The sequence below is a fragment of the Pseudochaenichthys georgianus genome, chromosome 16 (genome assembly GCF_902827115.2).
Source record: "Pseudochaenichthys georgianus chromosome 16, fPseGeo1.2, whole genome shotgun sequence".
Classification (NCBI taxonomy): Eukaryota; Metazoa; Chordata; class Actinopteri; order Perciformes; family Channichthyidae; genus Pseudochaenichthys; species Pseudochaenichthys georgianus.
In genome coordinates this window covers 18,597,709-18,615,424 of record NC_047518.2, presented here as the reverse complement: position 1 = coordinate 18,615,424, position 17,716 = coordinate 18,597,709, and the positions used below count along the sequence as shown (strand labels likewise).

The 17,716-nt window shown below is 41.5% G+C and overlaps 1 protein-coding gene across 1 annotated transcript in view; it reads right to left on the bottom strand.

Annotated features, from left to right (window-relative positions):
- Positions 1 to 585: 585 nt before the first annotated feature.
- Positions 586 to 17,716, bottom strand: part of LOC117461277 (eukaryotic translation initiation factor 3 subunit H) — an 83,088-nt gene continuing 65,957 nt past the window's right edge. Inside the window, exons 6-8 of the mRNA XM_034103096.2 lie at positions 5,824 to 5,944; positions 1,302 to 1,434; positions 586 to 901 (exon numbers count right to left, since the gene is read on the bottom strand). Of these exons, the coding sequence (XP_033958987.1) occupies positions 807 to 901; positions 1,302 to 1,434; positions 5,824 to 5,944 (349 nt within the window). The 3' untranslated portion in view covers positions 586 to 806. The remainder of the gene's footprint in view (positions 902 to 1,301; positions 1,435 to 5,823; positions 5,945 to 17,716) is intronic.

Genomic DNA, 17,716 nt, shown 5'->3' with positions numbered 1-17,716 from the left:
ACGACAGTCACAACACTAAATAAGGAATGCCACCTAGTGCAGCCTGACATACACCTGCAGGGCATTCTTCAAATGTTGCCTTGAGAATCCAACAATAAAAATCTTTGTTTCAAACCAAATTTCACAATAGGGACTTTTTCGACATCCTGAAATTAAACAGGTGCCAATTGCTATCTGTGTGGGAAAAAAAAGGCACAAACAAAGCCTATTTAGTGCAGCGTGACAGTGGGGGCTGAGGCAGGTAACCGGCATTTAATTTAACACTCAACTCTCACTGATACTGTTGCAGTTGTGTTTACAAGGATATCATTGTTTCCACTATGCAAACCGAAGCTCCGGCAAATCCACTAGTGATTGGTTCCACCTGTTGGATGTTCAAACTGCAAGTCGAAATGCATGTCGCAATGAAATCATGTACGAGTACAATGTATAATTATGAGCACGAGTCCCATTTAGGCATGCTAACGTTGTGTACAAGAATATCATTTTTGTACAGCAAAACAGAAAACAAACTAAATAAAATATGCAGCAATTAAAAGCTGAATAGTAATTCACTATGAAGATATACAGAGTCAGAGACAAATGTAGAGATGCAATACTTTTATTTAAATCAAGTGATTTTCAAAGATCATTCTGTATCCAAGATGGAACCAGGCATAACAACAATGAGTAAATCCTTAGAAAACTAATAAAGATGGTGTGTTCTTCCAATCTAGGTGGTTTTGGATCTCCGTTTCCTTTCTTTATCCGGCCTCTCGTCCTTCTCTTCCCCTCCATCGCAGATTCTTTCACCCAGTTTCCCTCCTCTAGTTGTGTCCCTGGAGAGCCTCCGCCATGAACAGCTTCCCGAGGTTCTGAGAGGTGAATTCCTTCACGTTCTGGCAGTAGTTGTTAATTTGCCCTGTTGGAAGGTAGCAACATGCATCCACGCGCCCCCACACAACAAAAACACACCCACATAAATATACATACATTTGTGGGAGAGAGGGGAGGAGGAACAGAAAACATCAAATTAGTGTGGAACAAAGTAAACGGAAGCATCAGAATGTTGTCAGAAGGCGGGGGAGAGCTGAACAGCGTGAAACGGCACAGAAAGGGGCGGGCGAGTTGGAGATTGAGTCAATAAATTTTAAATTAATGTAATTTCAAGATAATGGTGGAGATAATTACAAAGCAGAACCTGAGCTCCTGTGAGGGGAGCAGAGGCGGCTGTTGGAGTTTGGAGAGGGGGGGTCTCCTAAATGAGCTCAGTCCGTGCGTGAAGGCTGTGTGTTTGTGCCATAGTGAATGTATGTGCGTACCTGCAATGAGCAGCGTGTCCATGCGTGGTGGCGCCTGAGGAGGCTTGAACATTTTGCTCATGTCCTCCTCGGGCAGAGCGGGCTCCCCTCGGCTCTGTCGCTGGGTGTTCTCCTGCGTCCGCCTCTGGACGTACTGGAGGGGGGGGGGACACAGAGAAAACAAGGGGCGGGGTTAGAGAAGCAGGGGCACAAGAAGAAATGAAAGAAAGAAAAACAAGGGCAGAATCGACACAGTGAGAATGTGAGGCGAAGAGAAAGGGTGAAACATTAACTTGAGAAAGCGGGTGAATAAAGTGAGAGAAAAGGTATGAAGAAAGTAAGTCAGGAACAGGGCAATAAAGTGGAGAGAGATGTAGAAAGTACAATGTTGCATAGAATAATAATAATAATAATAATAATAAAAAAGCAACAGGCAGAAAGTGAGCTGTAAAGATACATGGCGATGAAAGAAGAGACAGACAGAGAGGAGTTATAAGGGCTGACAGAAATGGAGTGATTTGTAGAGGGCTGACAGTCGGTAAATCAGCGAGGTGCCGGGTCTCTGGAGATCCTAAAAGCCTTGTTAATTTGGCAAGATGGAGGAGAGCCTGACACAGACCGGCAAAAGGAGAGGTTGCGGCAGATGAGAAAAAAATGGTTTGGGAGCAACTTGAGTGCTTTCAACCACACATCTCTCAACGCACCTGTACGGGGGACTGAAGCTGACTCAACATAAGCGTCGAGTCAAATATTTAACCATCCACTCCTCCAGTGTTCTTTCTTTTTGCCTGCCAATGCGTCACAGCAAGCCTTTGCATAATCAGAATGCTAATATATGCAAATGTTCTAAACAACCAAACTGAAATAGTTTTGCTCTTCCACCTTCCATATATAAATATAGACATAAAAAACCTTAAAAGTATTGATCTCCCTCAATCAAAAGAAATATTCAAATTAAAACAAAAAAATCGAACAAAAACAACCTCGTTCAAGTGAGCATTTGCTGGAAGACATTTTAGAAGGTTTTTTTACAGCCAATTTTTCTTTACAAAGTGCTTGGGCTGTCAGGTTGCATGGGGACTTGGGGGGGGGGGGGGCAGCCGTTGTCAAGTCCTGCTACAAAGTCTGATTTGGCTTGAGATCTGGACTCCCGTGTAGTGTTGGCTTTGTGTTGGAGGTCATTGTCTGGGTGGAAAATAAAACTGTCACGTCACAGGTCTTGTACTGACAACTGCAGGACTTCTCAGAATTTATTTTACCCAGCTTTCCAGGGGCTACTGCAGAGAAGACCTCGCACAGTATGCCGCTGAAAACACTGACTCATGCTGGAGATGGTGTGTTTTTGGCAATGTGCTATGGTTAAAAAAACTTTCAAAGTTGGTAACTGGACTAGAGGCCCGATGTGAGAAAGTTTGGAGCAAATTGCATTCAGTGATACAAGCCAGCGTTTCAAACCCAGGTGGTCAGAATGCATCAGAGCGTACTCATATGAGATCAGATCACAAGGTACATCAAAAATAACTAGTGGAACTCATAATATAGGACATCAATTCCATTTGTGAAAACAAATTCTTTAAAATTACATATGTTTTTGAGTTCCATTTAAATAATCCGAAACATACTAACTTTAATATTTTGATGAGTTTCTAAAACGTATATATATATATATTCATTGCTCTACTAAAACTGCTAGCTAATTGATGGGTCATGATTCTGTTGTGTAGGTGTTATCTGTTATTCCCTCAGATAAGGTCTTTTGTATAAAAAAAAAAAAAATGAATGTTAAGTTTGGGTTTCTTTTTCACAGATCCAACATGGACTCTACATCAGATCGTTCACCCTTGATTTTCTTTGTTTCAGTTTGAACTGATAATAATTTTCTAAGTTGAGAAAAACTTGGAGAAATGGATTTGTATCCATTTAGCACCTACTACATCAAAATAGACTCCTAGCTACGACTTGGCTTGCCTTTTATGTATATTTACTGTTTGTACATCAAAATAATTACACGACTCAGAAATAATGACTTGGAAAATATTGCTGAATCATCTAATGGTTGCTGAATTGTATCATTAACTATGAATCATGACTCCTCAGCTCATAAGATTAACACATTGCTCCATAACTAATCTTCTGCAAAGTGTTGCCTGCTTCCATCGATGGGAAAAGAGAAGAAAAAGAAAATTGAAAATGAATAAATCAGGGGGAGTGAGACATACATTTTCCCGGTACAAAGACTAACTCGGCCACAGATTGGGCCGGGGAACGTGCTATTTACCAAATTTAGGAGAGCTGCAAATGAAAAATGGAGCCCTCCGAGCACAGCGCCTTTTCGCAACTTTCTATGATGATTAATAAGGTTCCATTTGTCCGGGAAGCAGCTGAGTCAATAGCACAAGATTACATGGAGCAAGTACTGTAGATGTGTGAAAGGCGTAATAGAGGCTCTGTGCGCGCTGTTTGTTCATTGTAGAGAATCGCATGGAACAGGACACCATCACAGGGGTTGTCTGTACGATATTGTGTATGACATGACCCTGTGTGTGTGTGTGTGTGTGTGTGTGTGTGTGTGTGTGTGTGTGTGTGTGTGTGTGTGTGTGTGTGTGTGTGTGTGTGTGTGTGTGTGTGTGTGTGTGTGTGTGTGTGTGTGTGTGTGTGTGTGTGTGTGTGTGTGAGGGAGGGAGGGGTACGGGCTTGCGGGCTGCGATGATGAGAAGGTTAGAAGGGGAGGAGGATGATGGATCGTAATGGCTGTTGTGTGTGAGATTGGCCCGGGGATGTGTGTACGCACTACGCAGGTGTGTGTTTCTCCCTGGCCCGGGCGGTGAATTCCTCATGCGCATGCGGTGGACTACCTGTGGTCACAGATGCGTTTTGTTTTTTTGTAAGTCTGTGTAATGTGTGTGAACTTGGCTGTCATCCGAGGCGATGATGACTCAGCACCGACTATCGTGAATGCTTCAGACATTTCTACTTGCTGAGAATAATGGAATTGTTTGAATGTAGGTGTATGTTTAGAGGCATCAGTGAGTAACCTTGAACGCCTATGCTTCCATTTTCCTAAGTTGTGCGTGTGTGTGTGTGTGACCTTTTGTGTTTGTGTTTATGATGCATCTGGCTGAGGTTATAGTTGCAGATGCTCCGTGGCGTATTCCATTTGTGTGAGTACATTTTGTTCTGATCCTTTTTGATGCTTCTGGTGAGTTTGTACTTTAGGTGGAGTGTGTGTCCTGAGTCTTTGCAGTACGTGTGTGAGTGTTTTACAAAGTGCTACTGCTTTTAAATTAAGTCTGTGTCTCACTGGTAGGGAATAGGAATAAAAACAGAAGACTTTCACTTTCTCATTAAAATAAAGAAAGGGTCTGTTCATTAATACCAGCTCTGCTTCCATATGCATCATCTCCCCCTGGGTGGTATTTAAAGATCCTGAGAGCCTGGTTTCTAACCTTGTGAACCTACTCTACTGCACATAAATGTAAATAAATGTAGTGAATAAAATGACCATTTCATTGAGGGGGAAAATAATGCAGGAGATGAAGGGGAAGCGTGCCTGAAATTAAGTGATGTTATTCTTCAGTGAGTGCATGTCAGCACTGAGGTGAGGGTTGAACACTATGACATATGTAAAAGGGTTAGTTTTATCTCATTAGTGTGTGCTCAGAATAAAACAATACACTAAACCTGTGTCTGTGTCTTTGATTGAGACATTACTGCTGATGGTCTTGGTGATTAGCTTGTCATCCACTCATCAGTAGGTTAATGCAATTGTTAAGCAAAGCAGTCTTTTTAAATGGTATATTAATTAAGTTAGTGATCCAAATCAGACCAGTGGGAAATTAGATAACGATATGCATAAAGTAGTAAAAACATGCATGTCTTTTTCCGAGCACTTGGCAATTGTTCTTGATCACGTGATGCAGGTATTGTTCTGACGCACCAGTCTGATCCTTCCTCGTATTTTAAGGGCTGATTCAGACAAAAAGTAGTCCTGTGTTGAAACAAAAAAGGGCTGCGTATATAGAGGCTGTTGCCTTCTTTTAGAACTGCGTACCAGCAGAACTACAATTTAATGAGAGCCAGAGAAGGCCTTCTATTTTGTGAACACAGCATTACTGAGTAGTATGGAATATCCATGTGTACAAATGTGAGTATAGTTACAGATATCACTGAATGTTTATATAACTCTAACCTTTGCCGTTTACTGTGGTTACTTCAGGTAGTCCTCAGTGGGTGCATGTCCATTAAAGTGTGAGCCTGAGGTGTGTGTGTGTGTGTGTGTGTGTGTGTGTGTGTGTGTGTGTCAAACAGGTTCCCTGCTGTGATTATAGCTGCAATTGGTTGCATCCAAGAATGAGAGAAATATACCTGCTGTTTTCCTGCTGAGTTTGTGGCTGCAAGTGTGTGTGTGTGTGTGTGTGTGTGTGTGTGTGTGTGTGTGTCACTCTTTCCCTTATAATCACGCTGGTAGGGTGATGTTGTCTGCTGCTTGTTCATTGTGTCTGTGGTAGTGTGGCGTGTCCGTGTGTGCGCGCTCGGGTGTTACCTGGTGCTTCTGCTGCTGCTGCTTGCTCACGTTGCGGCTGTAGGTGTTATACTTGACAATGTCCTGGCTCATGTCGTCCACCCTGTCCATCAGAAGCTGAAGGCTCTTCTCCAAATGGTTGCTGGAAAGAAAACGACAGCGTGTCATTCACATGGTTTTGTGCAGCCATTAGTACTTGTGTGTAGTGCTGCGTACCGGTACGCCGAACCGGTACTGGACTTGTAAAAAGTTTCGGTTTCAAGTCCGGTTAAAACCGGAACGTCGGGAACCGGTACTTGGACTCGCAAAAAAACTAGCAATTACATATATTCTCATTTTTGTTCTAAACCATCTAAAACCTCCCTGAAGGGAGGAGAGACTGAAAAGAGTCAAGGGAAGCTTATAAAAGTTAACAGCATTTAATTACACAAAAGATGCGGTGGTGTACAAATGAAATTGCAAAAGGAGGCGCTCTCCTCATCTCCCGTCAGCCCAGGTCAGGGGGTAGAAGAGATCAATTCTTGGCTTGCTCTATTGGCCGACGTCGTCGGGGGGCGGGTCCAATGCAATTCCTGCCTTTTTCTGTTGCTAAATTACATCATTCTGGTGTCTGTGGTTATTTAAACATTCCCTGATAAACGTTATTCAGCGTCAATAAATGAGTGCTAATCCCAGTGTGCTCAGTGTACAACATCCCATGTCATTTCACCTTCGATTCACGGTTTGAAAACGTAGCATTTCGCCACATGCTAATGCTAACCGGAAGTTTAGAATTTTCAGAATAAAAGTATTAAGTTAGTGTGGACTTCTGTTTTTTTCAGAATAAAACTGATTTCAATTAAATAGTGTATTTAATTCAAATTACGCCATATCAACATTGATTTTAATTTCTAACAGTATGTATGTACATCACTATGTATGTAGTATGTACTGTATAATGTACACATCAGTGTGCGAAAAAGTACACGTCCCACCGTCCGGGACGTGTTATTTACAATATCGGACAAGTAGATCTTTCAATTGACTTGTCCGGCGGACAAGTGACGTTTTTCGCCCCGATGTATTGACAAATTATTGATACATTCAGTTTACAAAAGGCAGAACTCATTCGCAAATTGTCCGTGTCCGCCATTGTTCGTTTAGAAATGTTAGTTTCGGTTCTGCATGTCGATTCCTAAGGAAATGCATCTCGCCGCTTTCTGTACAGTTACGGCCCGTCTACACTACAGCGTCGAAAGCTCCAAGCAGCTCCAAGCTGCCCATTCATTTTCAATGGGGTGACGTCACGTAGCCGCGCTTTTTCGCCGAACTGAATTGTGGGTAGCCGAGCGAGGCGTCTCAGGCGACCCAGGCGACCAGAAGTTGAACATTGTTCAACTTCTGGTCGCCTGGACGCCGGAGTAGCCAGCGCCAGCCAATCAAATCCCGTTTCCCAAAATCTGACAGCTGAAGCACCAGCCAATCAAACCGCGTCTAAGCTGGGAGAGATATCCCGCCGTTCATTTCTATATTTCAAAAAAAGTCGGAGGAGAAACTAACTATCACCGTAGCGAATCACCCGGTTTTGTATGACCAGACCCTCTTCACCTCCCGGGATACAAACCGGAGGAACCAGGCATGGAGGGAGGTGGCAGAGACAGTGGGGGAAACTGGTAGGTTTTCGCCTGTTTGGGGAGTTTATATATATATTGCTCGCATAAAATCCCCGGGGTTTTTTGCTTTGTATGTCGGGGGCGGGAGATTCATGTGATTGGTTGTTGGCCGTGTTGCTTGAATAAAATCCCCAAGCTCCAGACACGCCCAGCTCCAAGCTATTTTTGGAGCTGTAGTGTGGACGCTCCGTTAGACGGGGGCTGGGCGGGGCGGGGCGGAGCGGGAAGTGTAGCACAGTGGCCGGGTTGGGAAGCAACACTCGGTTCCGAGTAGGAACACATAACAATTGTCCGGTCCCGGGATTAATAAGAGTTGTGAGGAGGGGAGGCGAGGCCGAGCCCCGCGGACCGCAGCTCTCTCTATGCTCCGTATCAGCTGATCGCTGCACGGTGCAGCTCAGCGCCTCTCTCTCTTTCTACACACAGCGGATCCGCTGCCTGTTTAACAGCCTCAACTTTGTCAAACTTTCTATGTTCTTTCTCTAACACGTAATGAAGGTTATTAAGCGTTTTAGCTCCTATGCTGTTAATATTGACCGCCATTTCCTTTATGAAGTGAAGCAGCCTCCCTGTCTGTCCTCGCGCTGTCCTCACATCCCCGGACCCCCAGACTCGGAGGAGCAGGATGTCAGTATTGTTTATGAAGCAGGGTATAGAAAGTACATTATTGAAATGCTATTTATACTATTTATTAACTTTTACAAACAGTGAGGGACTGGGCAGCTGCAGCAGGTGTATTGCAGGACATGTGTAAGCGTGCAAGCGTCTTTGAGTTGTAGAAAAGCGCTAGGCCTATAGGCTATAAATATAATAATAATAACTTTATTTGTATAGCACCTTTCATACAGGGGATTGCAGTTCAAAGTGCTTTACATCAGTACAAAATAAGACATAACATCAGTGTAAAACAAGCAGCAAGAGCATAAAGTGGGATAAAATAATTAAAAATAAAAACATGGGGAATAAAACATAGAGAAATAGTGCAATGTCAATCACAGAGAATAGTGTAGTATAATAGTGTAAGATCAGTAAAATGCTTTGGTAAAGAGATTAAGCCTTCCCTAATATTGTTGGGTAACGTGTTCCACAGTTTGGGGCGTAGTTTACAAAGGCTGCATCACCGATCTTCTTAGGACTCTTTCTGGTGACCTCTAGTAGACCTGCAGCTGATGATCGCAGAGTTCTGGCGGGTGTGTAGTTCATTAGAGAGTCAGCCATGTAGCTGGGTCCTTGTCCATTCAGAGCTTTGTATGTGAGGAGAAGCACCTTCAAATCAATTCTGAAGGTTACAGGAAGCCAGTGGAGAGTAGCCCTCCTTCCTTTTGGTATTCGTTAGTAGTCTAGCTGCAGAGTTTTGAATGAGCTGGAGTCTTTGTACATTCTCAAACTGCACCACTTAGAACTAACTAAACAATGCAGAGATTATTTTTTATATAATTGTATTCAATAACCGTAAGAAATTAAACAGTATGAAGTGATTTGTAAATAGGAATACAGATTTGACTTAATGTTTTCAGAAATATATTTTTCTCCCAGTTTGTCATGGGACTTATTTTCACCCTCTCAAAGAACCGGAACCGAAAATAACCGGAATCGAAAAGCAGAACCGGAATCGTTAAAATCCAAACGATACCCATCCCTTTGTGTGATGCAGTAAAATGTTACCGCTCACTTACGTTAGCGGTGTCGTAAAAACCGTGGGAAAATGTAAAAAAATACGATGACGAAGAAGAAGATTCCAGTGGCCCCAATTTTTGTCAATTCTGGACAAGTGAAAAATGTATTCGGACAAGTACATTGCCAAACTCACTTGTCCATGGACAAGTACTCTCTAAAAACTTTTTCTCACACTGCACATGTAGAGTTGTAGAAAAGACATGGTGTATAGACAGTAGATTACACTGACTGTACAGTCAGTCACTACAGTGTAGCCTATACTGTATAGTAGGTGTGTAACAGTGTAATGTGTATAGTCTACTCTACACTCTACCTTTCAGCAACGTTTTAGGGATTTAGGCTCAGTCAGCTCAGCGACTGTTTGGTTACTTTAGTTTGGTAAATGAAATAAATGTTTGAACTTTGTAGTAGTTCACTGCAGTTGCTGTCATAAGTCATTTGTAGACTAATGGCGCATTTCCACTGCAGCGGGTAGCCCCGTTTAAGCGTCCTGGACCGTCCTCAAGCGGCCAGGCCAGTTTTTGGTGGCATTTCCATATAGCCTAGTACCGGCTAGCGGGTACTTTTTCTCTCTTTTTCCGGCCCCATAAAATCGTGGTTCTATCAGACCAGGCCAGGGCTGTGACGTCAACACTCGACTGCTGATTGGTCAGAGAGAATCGTCACAAGATCGCGCGCGAGATCATCCCTCGCGTCACATATATATCAAGAAGCAAGCTTGCAGCATTTTGTAAACGGAGGAGCTACAAAAATGGCAACGTCGAAGAAAATCACACCGTGGTCGACCGAGGAGGTGACGACGTTCCTACATCTCATTGGGGATGATAAAATCCAGCGGGAGCTCGACGGAACAACGAGAAATGTGAAAGTGTTCCAGGATGTCTCTGCACAGATGTCCGAGCGCGGATTTTCGAGGACTGCAAGGTACGCTCACTTCTAACAAAGAAGTCTATTTTATCCTTACATTAATGTTCGACAACCCGTGCTTTTATGGAGCCCCAAAGAGCTACATAGCTAGCTAAGGCAGATAGCCTAGGCAGATAGCCTTAGCTAGAGCTATTGTTTGCTAACACCATATGTGACATTGTTTACGTTCAGTTTTTCTTTTCTATAGTTGTTGTTCCTATTTAGTATTGTGCTGCAGTAGTTTGTGGAATTAACAAGTCATTTTGCTGTTCTAGATGATTACATGGGGACTCGTGAGGAGGAACATTCCCGAACAACGGGTGATGGCAGTGTTCCGTCCACATCGTCATCGAATCCAGAACGGACCCCAGCCGAAGAATCGACACCGACTCAACCACCAACACCGAGTGCCATCACGACACCGCAGCGTGTGGTTCTAGGTAAGAAATAGAAATGGCAAAACGACTGGAATTGTGTTTTTGTTTTTTTAAACCGTGGATCATCCATCGTCAGTAATTAAAATAAGCTATATCACTGTGTGGAAATGCTCTGTTACAAGTAAAGTCTTAGCTAGTAAGCAGCTAGTACAGTTGTGTGTGACATCCAATCATATACATATATTTATATTCATTATCAACAGGCTGGACATAATGTAATTCACTTTCACAATCATTGTAAACATCTAGGGCCAGAACTTTCTTTAGTTCACCTTACTGTTGTTCTGTTTATACATGTTATTCTTATATCCTTGTGTGACCTGTACCTGTCCTGTGTGTTTTCCTTATTGCTAATTATTATCTTATTGTCACCCAGGCAAGAGGAAACGAGGAGGAGAGGATCGGGCCCAGCAGGAACGGCACCATGACTGGGCAGCCGACGTGGCCCGTCTCCTCCCTGATACTTCAAAAAACCTTAATAGTTATTGTACATATTATATATTTGTTATCTAGTTAATTTTTAAATGCAACATTTGTACTTCCTTGTTTATTTATTTTCTTTAAAATGTTCATTTTATATTTACAATTCCATGTATATTTATGCTGGCTGCAATACAGTTTTACATTTTTTATTTGTATTGTTTAATGGCATGCCTTTTTGATACAACATTTGTATTTGTATACTGCCATCAATAAAGTACTTCTTTGACTTATCTTATCTCTTGTTGATAATGAATGGCACCCAACATAAAAAAATCATAAACATACATGAATTTATAAAGCAATAACAAACACCATCAGTTAGGAAAAAGCCCCTTACTTTTAAGAGATTTAAAGCAAGAAATTGAGTTTGCTAGCTTGAGGTCCTCCTCTAAAACATTATTACATGTTTATTTTGTAATAGTATTAAGAATACATGATAAATACATAATACATGTAGAAATTGCTCAATTGTAATACCCTCGTTCTACTAGACTCAAACAACACATTCCTTATATATTTCAAAGACGAGAGAACAAAATAAACCTATAACCCATTCAAGCAAGCTTTTAACATGTCTAGAAGAAAGATTGAGGTTATATTTAATATTATTTTATGTTGTGGATACTTTAGTCTCCATCCATGTTTACAATTGTCCACACTATTTTACACTTGCATTTATGAATATAGTGTTGCCGTGTTTTACACTTTAGTATTTATGTTTATAGTTAGCTTTGATATTTGCTTAATTGATTAGAAATATTTTCTTTTCATGATCTGATATTTCCTCAAATGTTATTATGGGGCAGTACTTACTGGTGCTTGAATTTCAAATATTCAATTCAGATAATATTTGTTTAAAACATTTGACAAACACATGTATATGAAAAAAAAAGGATTTATTTATGTTCAATACAATGAATACAATACAATGCTTGCTGTGATCACTTTCCTTCTTGCTGTGATAACAAGCCACACACCAAGAAACAAGTAAACGATCGCTTCCACATCCTCCATTGTTGTGTGTGTTTTGTGAGTTGTGTCGCATTGAAGATGACGCCACTGCAGTTTTACCCAGCGTCGCTCCGACCAAAAAGCTGATCGCCCCGCCTACACTGCGTTGCTACCCCAGGTCCTAAACTGTAATGGAAATGCGCCACGGCCTCGGACAGCCAGCGAGGCAGCCCGAGGCCTGAGCAAGGACGCTTAGGGACGCTTAAACGGGGCTACCCCGTTGCAGTGGAAATGCGCCATAAGTGGCAAAAAGTGTTTTTTTTACATTTGTACTTTGTAGAGAAATGTAGACACAAGTTGGAAGGGAGCACAATAAACCTGATGAGTTTGAATTTGAGTTGATTATGAGTTTATTTTCAATTGATAATTAGCTCACAATAAGTTCACTTTAGTTACTCACACAACTTGACACAAGCCATGGGTTCAGGTCCGGACTTATAAGTCCGGACCTGAACCTCTGGACTTGACCTGAACCTGAATGTGAGTCCAGGTACGCAGCACTAGTTGTGTGTGCTGTAATGCAAATTATTTTCAGCTGATCATATCTGCTGCAGGTCTGACTTGTATTGTGATACATTTCTTGCCATGTTCAAACAACGGCTAGTATTTGTATTATCTATAAGTGTGCTGTATATCTTCTAGTTCGTCTCCTCAAAATTGTGAAAATGTCCATCCCAGTTTCTCAAAGTCCAAGGTGATGTCGACAAATGTTGTTTGCCGGTCAAGTTACCGAAGATATTCAGTATTATATGATATAAAATACATTATAAAACGGACAAGTCAAATCAAGCAATCTGAGCGTATACCACGGGTAGAATTGTAAGTTACTTTTCACAACAAGTCAGTATCCCTCCGCATCTGAGAAAAACAGTATACCGTTGGGCTGAAAAAGTAACGGGGCAGAAACCCTCCTTTTTACGCAGCGGTCCAGACAGACATCAAACGGCAAAACATATTCAGTGTGCAGTTCCTTTGGCATTAGGGCAGGGATATCTAGATACTTTCCAAGGTTTGACATAATGAATTGTGCTACTTTTAAAGCAAGCAACGATGTTTTCGAATCTGTAATCAAAGAGGTCCGCAAAAACACTATCGACCAATCAGATTGCTTGATTTGACTCGTCAGTTTTATAAATATATTTACATTTCTTCCGTTACGAAACAAACTTACAAAGCATAAGATGGAAACATTTAAGATTAACTTCGACCTCCGGGGGGGTCACTATGGAGGAGTGGATTGAGCAGTGCCTATCTCCAGAAAGAAAAAGCACCTAACCGACGACATGCAGAGCTACGTGAAGAGCAGGTAGACCAACTGGAAAAGTACCACCATTCAAAAGCTTTATGATGCGGGTCTTGCAACAAAGCAGAGAAATTATGACCGTTAGTGGCCACAGGTGCGAAAGCTCTCTCCAGAGCTACTGGAAGCCAAATCTCGGGGACCGGAGAAAGTGGAGCAATATTCTCACCACGCCAAGCAACAGCCTAGAACAACCTCAACCTATACAAGTAACCAAGTAAGCCATGCTACTGATGCTGGACAGTTTTTCAGTGGGTGCACAATAAACGGCAACATACAAATGGATCAACGCACTGTCTAATATGTTCGCTAGCTGTTAGTGTTGTTGCATAGCAACCACCTCGCACTATGTTTCGTGCAGAAGGCAACGGAGGGACTATTTTATTTTGAACATCATTATTTACTAATAAAAACTATTTAAATTAGAGTGTGTATTTTTCTTTCATATTGCCACACTTGGTAACCGTTTTATAGCTAAGGGGGTTGTCGACCCTCCGTTTCGCTTCGTGTCGGGCCGAACCACGCCCCTTAGCTGTGATATAATGAGCATATACCACGGCCTGTCGTGAGCTATTGCTTAAGTATAGGCTGAGAATATAATTTTTGGGCAATAATGTCGTGCATTAAAAAATAATTAACAGATAGTTGATCCTACAGATCTTAAAAAGCATCAGTGCAGTTTGACCACCTTCGGATGCAAATCTTCAACCAAACCATCTCGAGCAATACTAGCATCTCGTTATAACCACCTGTGTGTGAAGTAATCTTAAAAGAGTCCATAGGCCTTAGAGAGATCCTTATATCAAGTAGCAACCACTACACACAGAAAACATTAGCTAGTGGTAGACCCTATTCCAGCTTTAAATGTCCCTTCAGAGACCTTCGGTTGCTGTAGAAAATGCTACATATGCACTTTCCAACAGTCAATGTTAGCCATCCAGTCTGACCTCATCTTAAAGGTCACTTCCCTGCAGATTTGTTGCTCTTGTGTATCCTGAAAGACATCTGCCATGAAACCACTCGAGGGGGGTTTGAGTGTACTCAGACCTGAGGACTCTTATTCTTGCCCCGTGCTACATCTCACTGCTTCGGTATCACATCCTTCATCTTCTCCCAACACCATCACCCTGACAACACTTGACACAACTCCATCGGCATTCCTCTCCTCCCGTGAGGTCCATTTTTGACAAGATGTCTCACTACTGCTTCAAGTTCAACCTTGACAGAGCAGCAGTGGTCCCCTTCAAAACATCGACCCCTTAAACTTTCCTCTGTGGATTTATACCGTTTCATTCATGACTGTTTGGGTGCTACATAATGCAGCGTGTACTGTGGGAAAACAGATTCCAAATATCTGTTTAAATGGAAATCGTACCCGCAAGGACCGCCAGCAACCGTGTACGTTTTGGCTGCGTTTGCTCTCGCTCTGATGCAACTGCTTTGTTGGTGTGTTTCTTTGTTTGTGTGATTATGAGGAGGAAGAGTGCAGAGTGTTTTGAGTGATTTTAGTTGCTTTCCTCCCTGCCGCGAGATTTGTCAATTAGCACATTTATAAATTAATATTGCTCCCCGTGCCCTGGCTCTTTTATGCTCTGTCTTCTGTTGCAAGCTACGAGAAATCATCTTGTCAAGATAAAGTACAGAGACTCAATTTCCGAGACTGTGCAAAGTCTTACATTTTAAAACACTTGCTGGTACAAAATTGACCTGAGCAAAACTCATTTGCCTTGCCAATTCGAGCCAATATCTTAAGTGTAAAAACTTTTTTTATGGTGTATCAATGTAGTTCAGTGAAACATGTATTCGCATAAGAAGCATAGCAATTGTTTGAGAGCTGTTTCACTTTGTCACTATGCTGCTGCAAGCTTCATCTACAACAACTGTTGGAACAAAGCACGTATAGTTTTACAATGGCCTAAGGGGGTTTCACAATATTAAAAACTAAGGTATGTACATGACAGTTCTAACATTCATTTTCACAGCTTCAAATGTAGTATTCTTGTTGCGAAGAAGGTGATTGAACTAGATTAAAAAGTGAATAAGGTTAGGGTTATGTAATTCACAAACTGCAACGCAACAGACTATGGCCAAAACAAACACCAGAATAGATTACATGCGTGTTTTTATAATTAAAAACATATGCACACAATGAAGCCACTCATCGTGATAATTTCCATTTAGCATACGACCGAGCACCTTAAACACATTTACATGCAAACAGAAATACACATGTATATCAAGCTTGCTTGCACATAGAGAGAAAACTAATATCACCACATGCATGCAGATAATTGTATGAACACTGCTGGTGATGATTTATAATGTTATTCTCGGATGCTTGACAATCTGTAACACTTCCCATATCTCTGCCTGACACCTGCATGAGGTGTGTGTTAATGTAAGTGATCAAATATTCAGCCTCAAGGTCTGTCGGCTGCCCTTGCGTTGCCAAATGTCAGGCGCACAAGTTATGTGGACAAAATGGGTTTTCTGTCAGATTTCCCTTATTTTTTTCACTTTTCAAAATTCAGATTAAGGTGTGAATAGTGTATTATTTTCAGGGGCTCACATTGGCTTCCCCATAGTTAAGGCTGCTGCGACACTTTCAGCCCCGATGGTGTTTTCCTGTGAGGACTGTTGTGCGATCAGTCTGTCAGCCCTCCACTGCAGTGTCAGAGCTGTAAACATGGAAACCGATGGCCCAGGACCAAATCTCGCCACAGCACTTCCCTGCCGAGTCCCTCCGACTGTGTCAAAATTGATTCTCGCTGACGAAGGCCCATTTAAAACTATTCCATCGAGCAATATGGTAGCTAATTTGTTTGGTGCGTGTTTATAATATATGCAAAGGAAAACATTTAGTCAGAGCAAAATCAGTCGCACATCTGTCGTTTATGTATTTGTCAAGAGTTTAAAGCTGGACTGAAGTGCGTGTTTACGAGTGACTGCACTGGATTTTTATTTAGTTTATATTTCATACTGTGAGTCTTTCTGAGCTTGAAACATACTTGGTAATGAAGGGATGCTTTCACACGCATCAAGTTTACTTTACTGTGTTTGTTCATGTTTTTGAGCATGTCCTGTTGTTACAGTACTTTTATAAAAGCCAGAATATGCTAAACATATTTCTGCTAAAAGAATTCTGTGCACCATTTTTGCCAATAATACATGCTTGGAATAATGTACCCACCAAATAAAGCATTCTACACTACACAGTGTCTGGTCAAACACTCCTAAGAGATGAATTATTCAGATGGGTCAGTGAGCCTTCGGATCAATCCTGAATAAGAAATCAAAGTCCAAGGGGGGACTTCCTATCATCACGGATTCTGTTTCACGGTGTGGGTTCGAGGAAGAACATACAGTGTGCTGAATGTATGCCCGGGCCTACATGCTCATATTCACACAGGACAATGGAGGACAAATTCTAGAACTGTATTGATGTGCGGGCGAAAGTGATCTGACATTCAGTAAATTGAAAGTTCAGAGAGCCGTTCTTTAACAAAGCTGCCAAAGGAAGTGACTTCCATTCTTATAATGAGTGTAATACTCTGATGGAGCCTTTTTAACTGATGCACTGGGGCACAATATGGATCTCTGGCTTGCTTCTGCAGCAGAATAATAGGTTTTGAAGAGGACATGAAATAGCCTACATCTAACATTGCCCCAATGTAGTTTATAGCATTAGCTCTGTGAAAGTATAAGATAAAACGTTCAATTAATATTTTCAGAAAGATTTGTCGTGGGTTGGGCAAATTCATAATCCTTACGTGAGTGAAAAGGCTATTCATTTTGTGTTAAAGTCCATAGTATCTCTCTCCCTGGCCATAATCATTATTTCATTGCAGAAAAAGACAAGAAACTGTAAGAGTATAAAGAAATATTTCTTATAAACATCTCATAGGAGACAGTTTGTCACTCAAGGACTTTTATCCGCTCGATCTTAATTTAAGCTACTTCACCATCGTCATTTTCCTTCTACAGCTCTATCAACGCCTCACAGTTCTTGTATTTTCGCCCTGCACTAACATTTTCCTGACTGAATACATATCATAAGGGTAGAAAGAATCTTATGTTTACATATCCTTCCACTGTCCAACATTTCTATGCTGATGGCCAATTCAACTAAGCCGACTGGAGGTAATGGACTGACTAGTTGCTCATTCATACAGAACAAAAAGTAGAGGTTTAAAGGATGATTCATAAAGATCAATGTCAGGGACTACTAGGGCTGTGGCGATACACTAATCTCACGATACTAGGGGTGTAACGGTTCACAAACATTTCGGTTCGGTACGTACCTCGGTTTTTAGGTCACGGTTCGGTTCGGTACGTTTTCGGTACAGCAGAAAATTATCACAAAACATAACATATTTTTTTAAAATTATTATTAAACTGTGAATAATGTATTCACTCAAATAAATACAAAATATAATAAAATAAACATT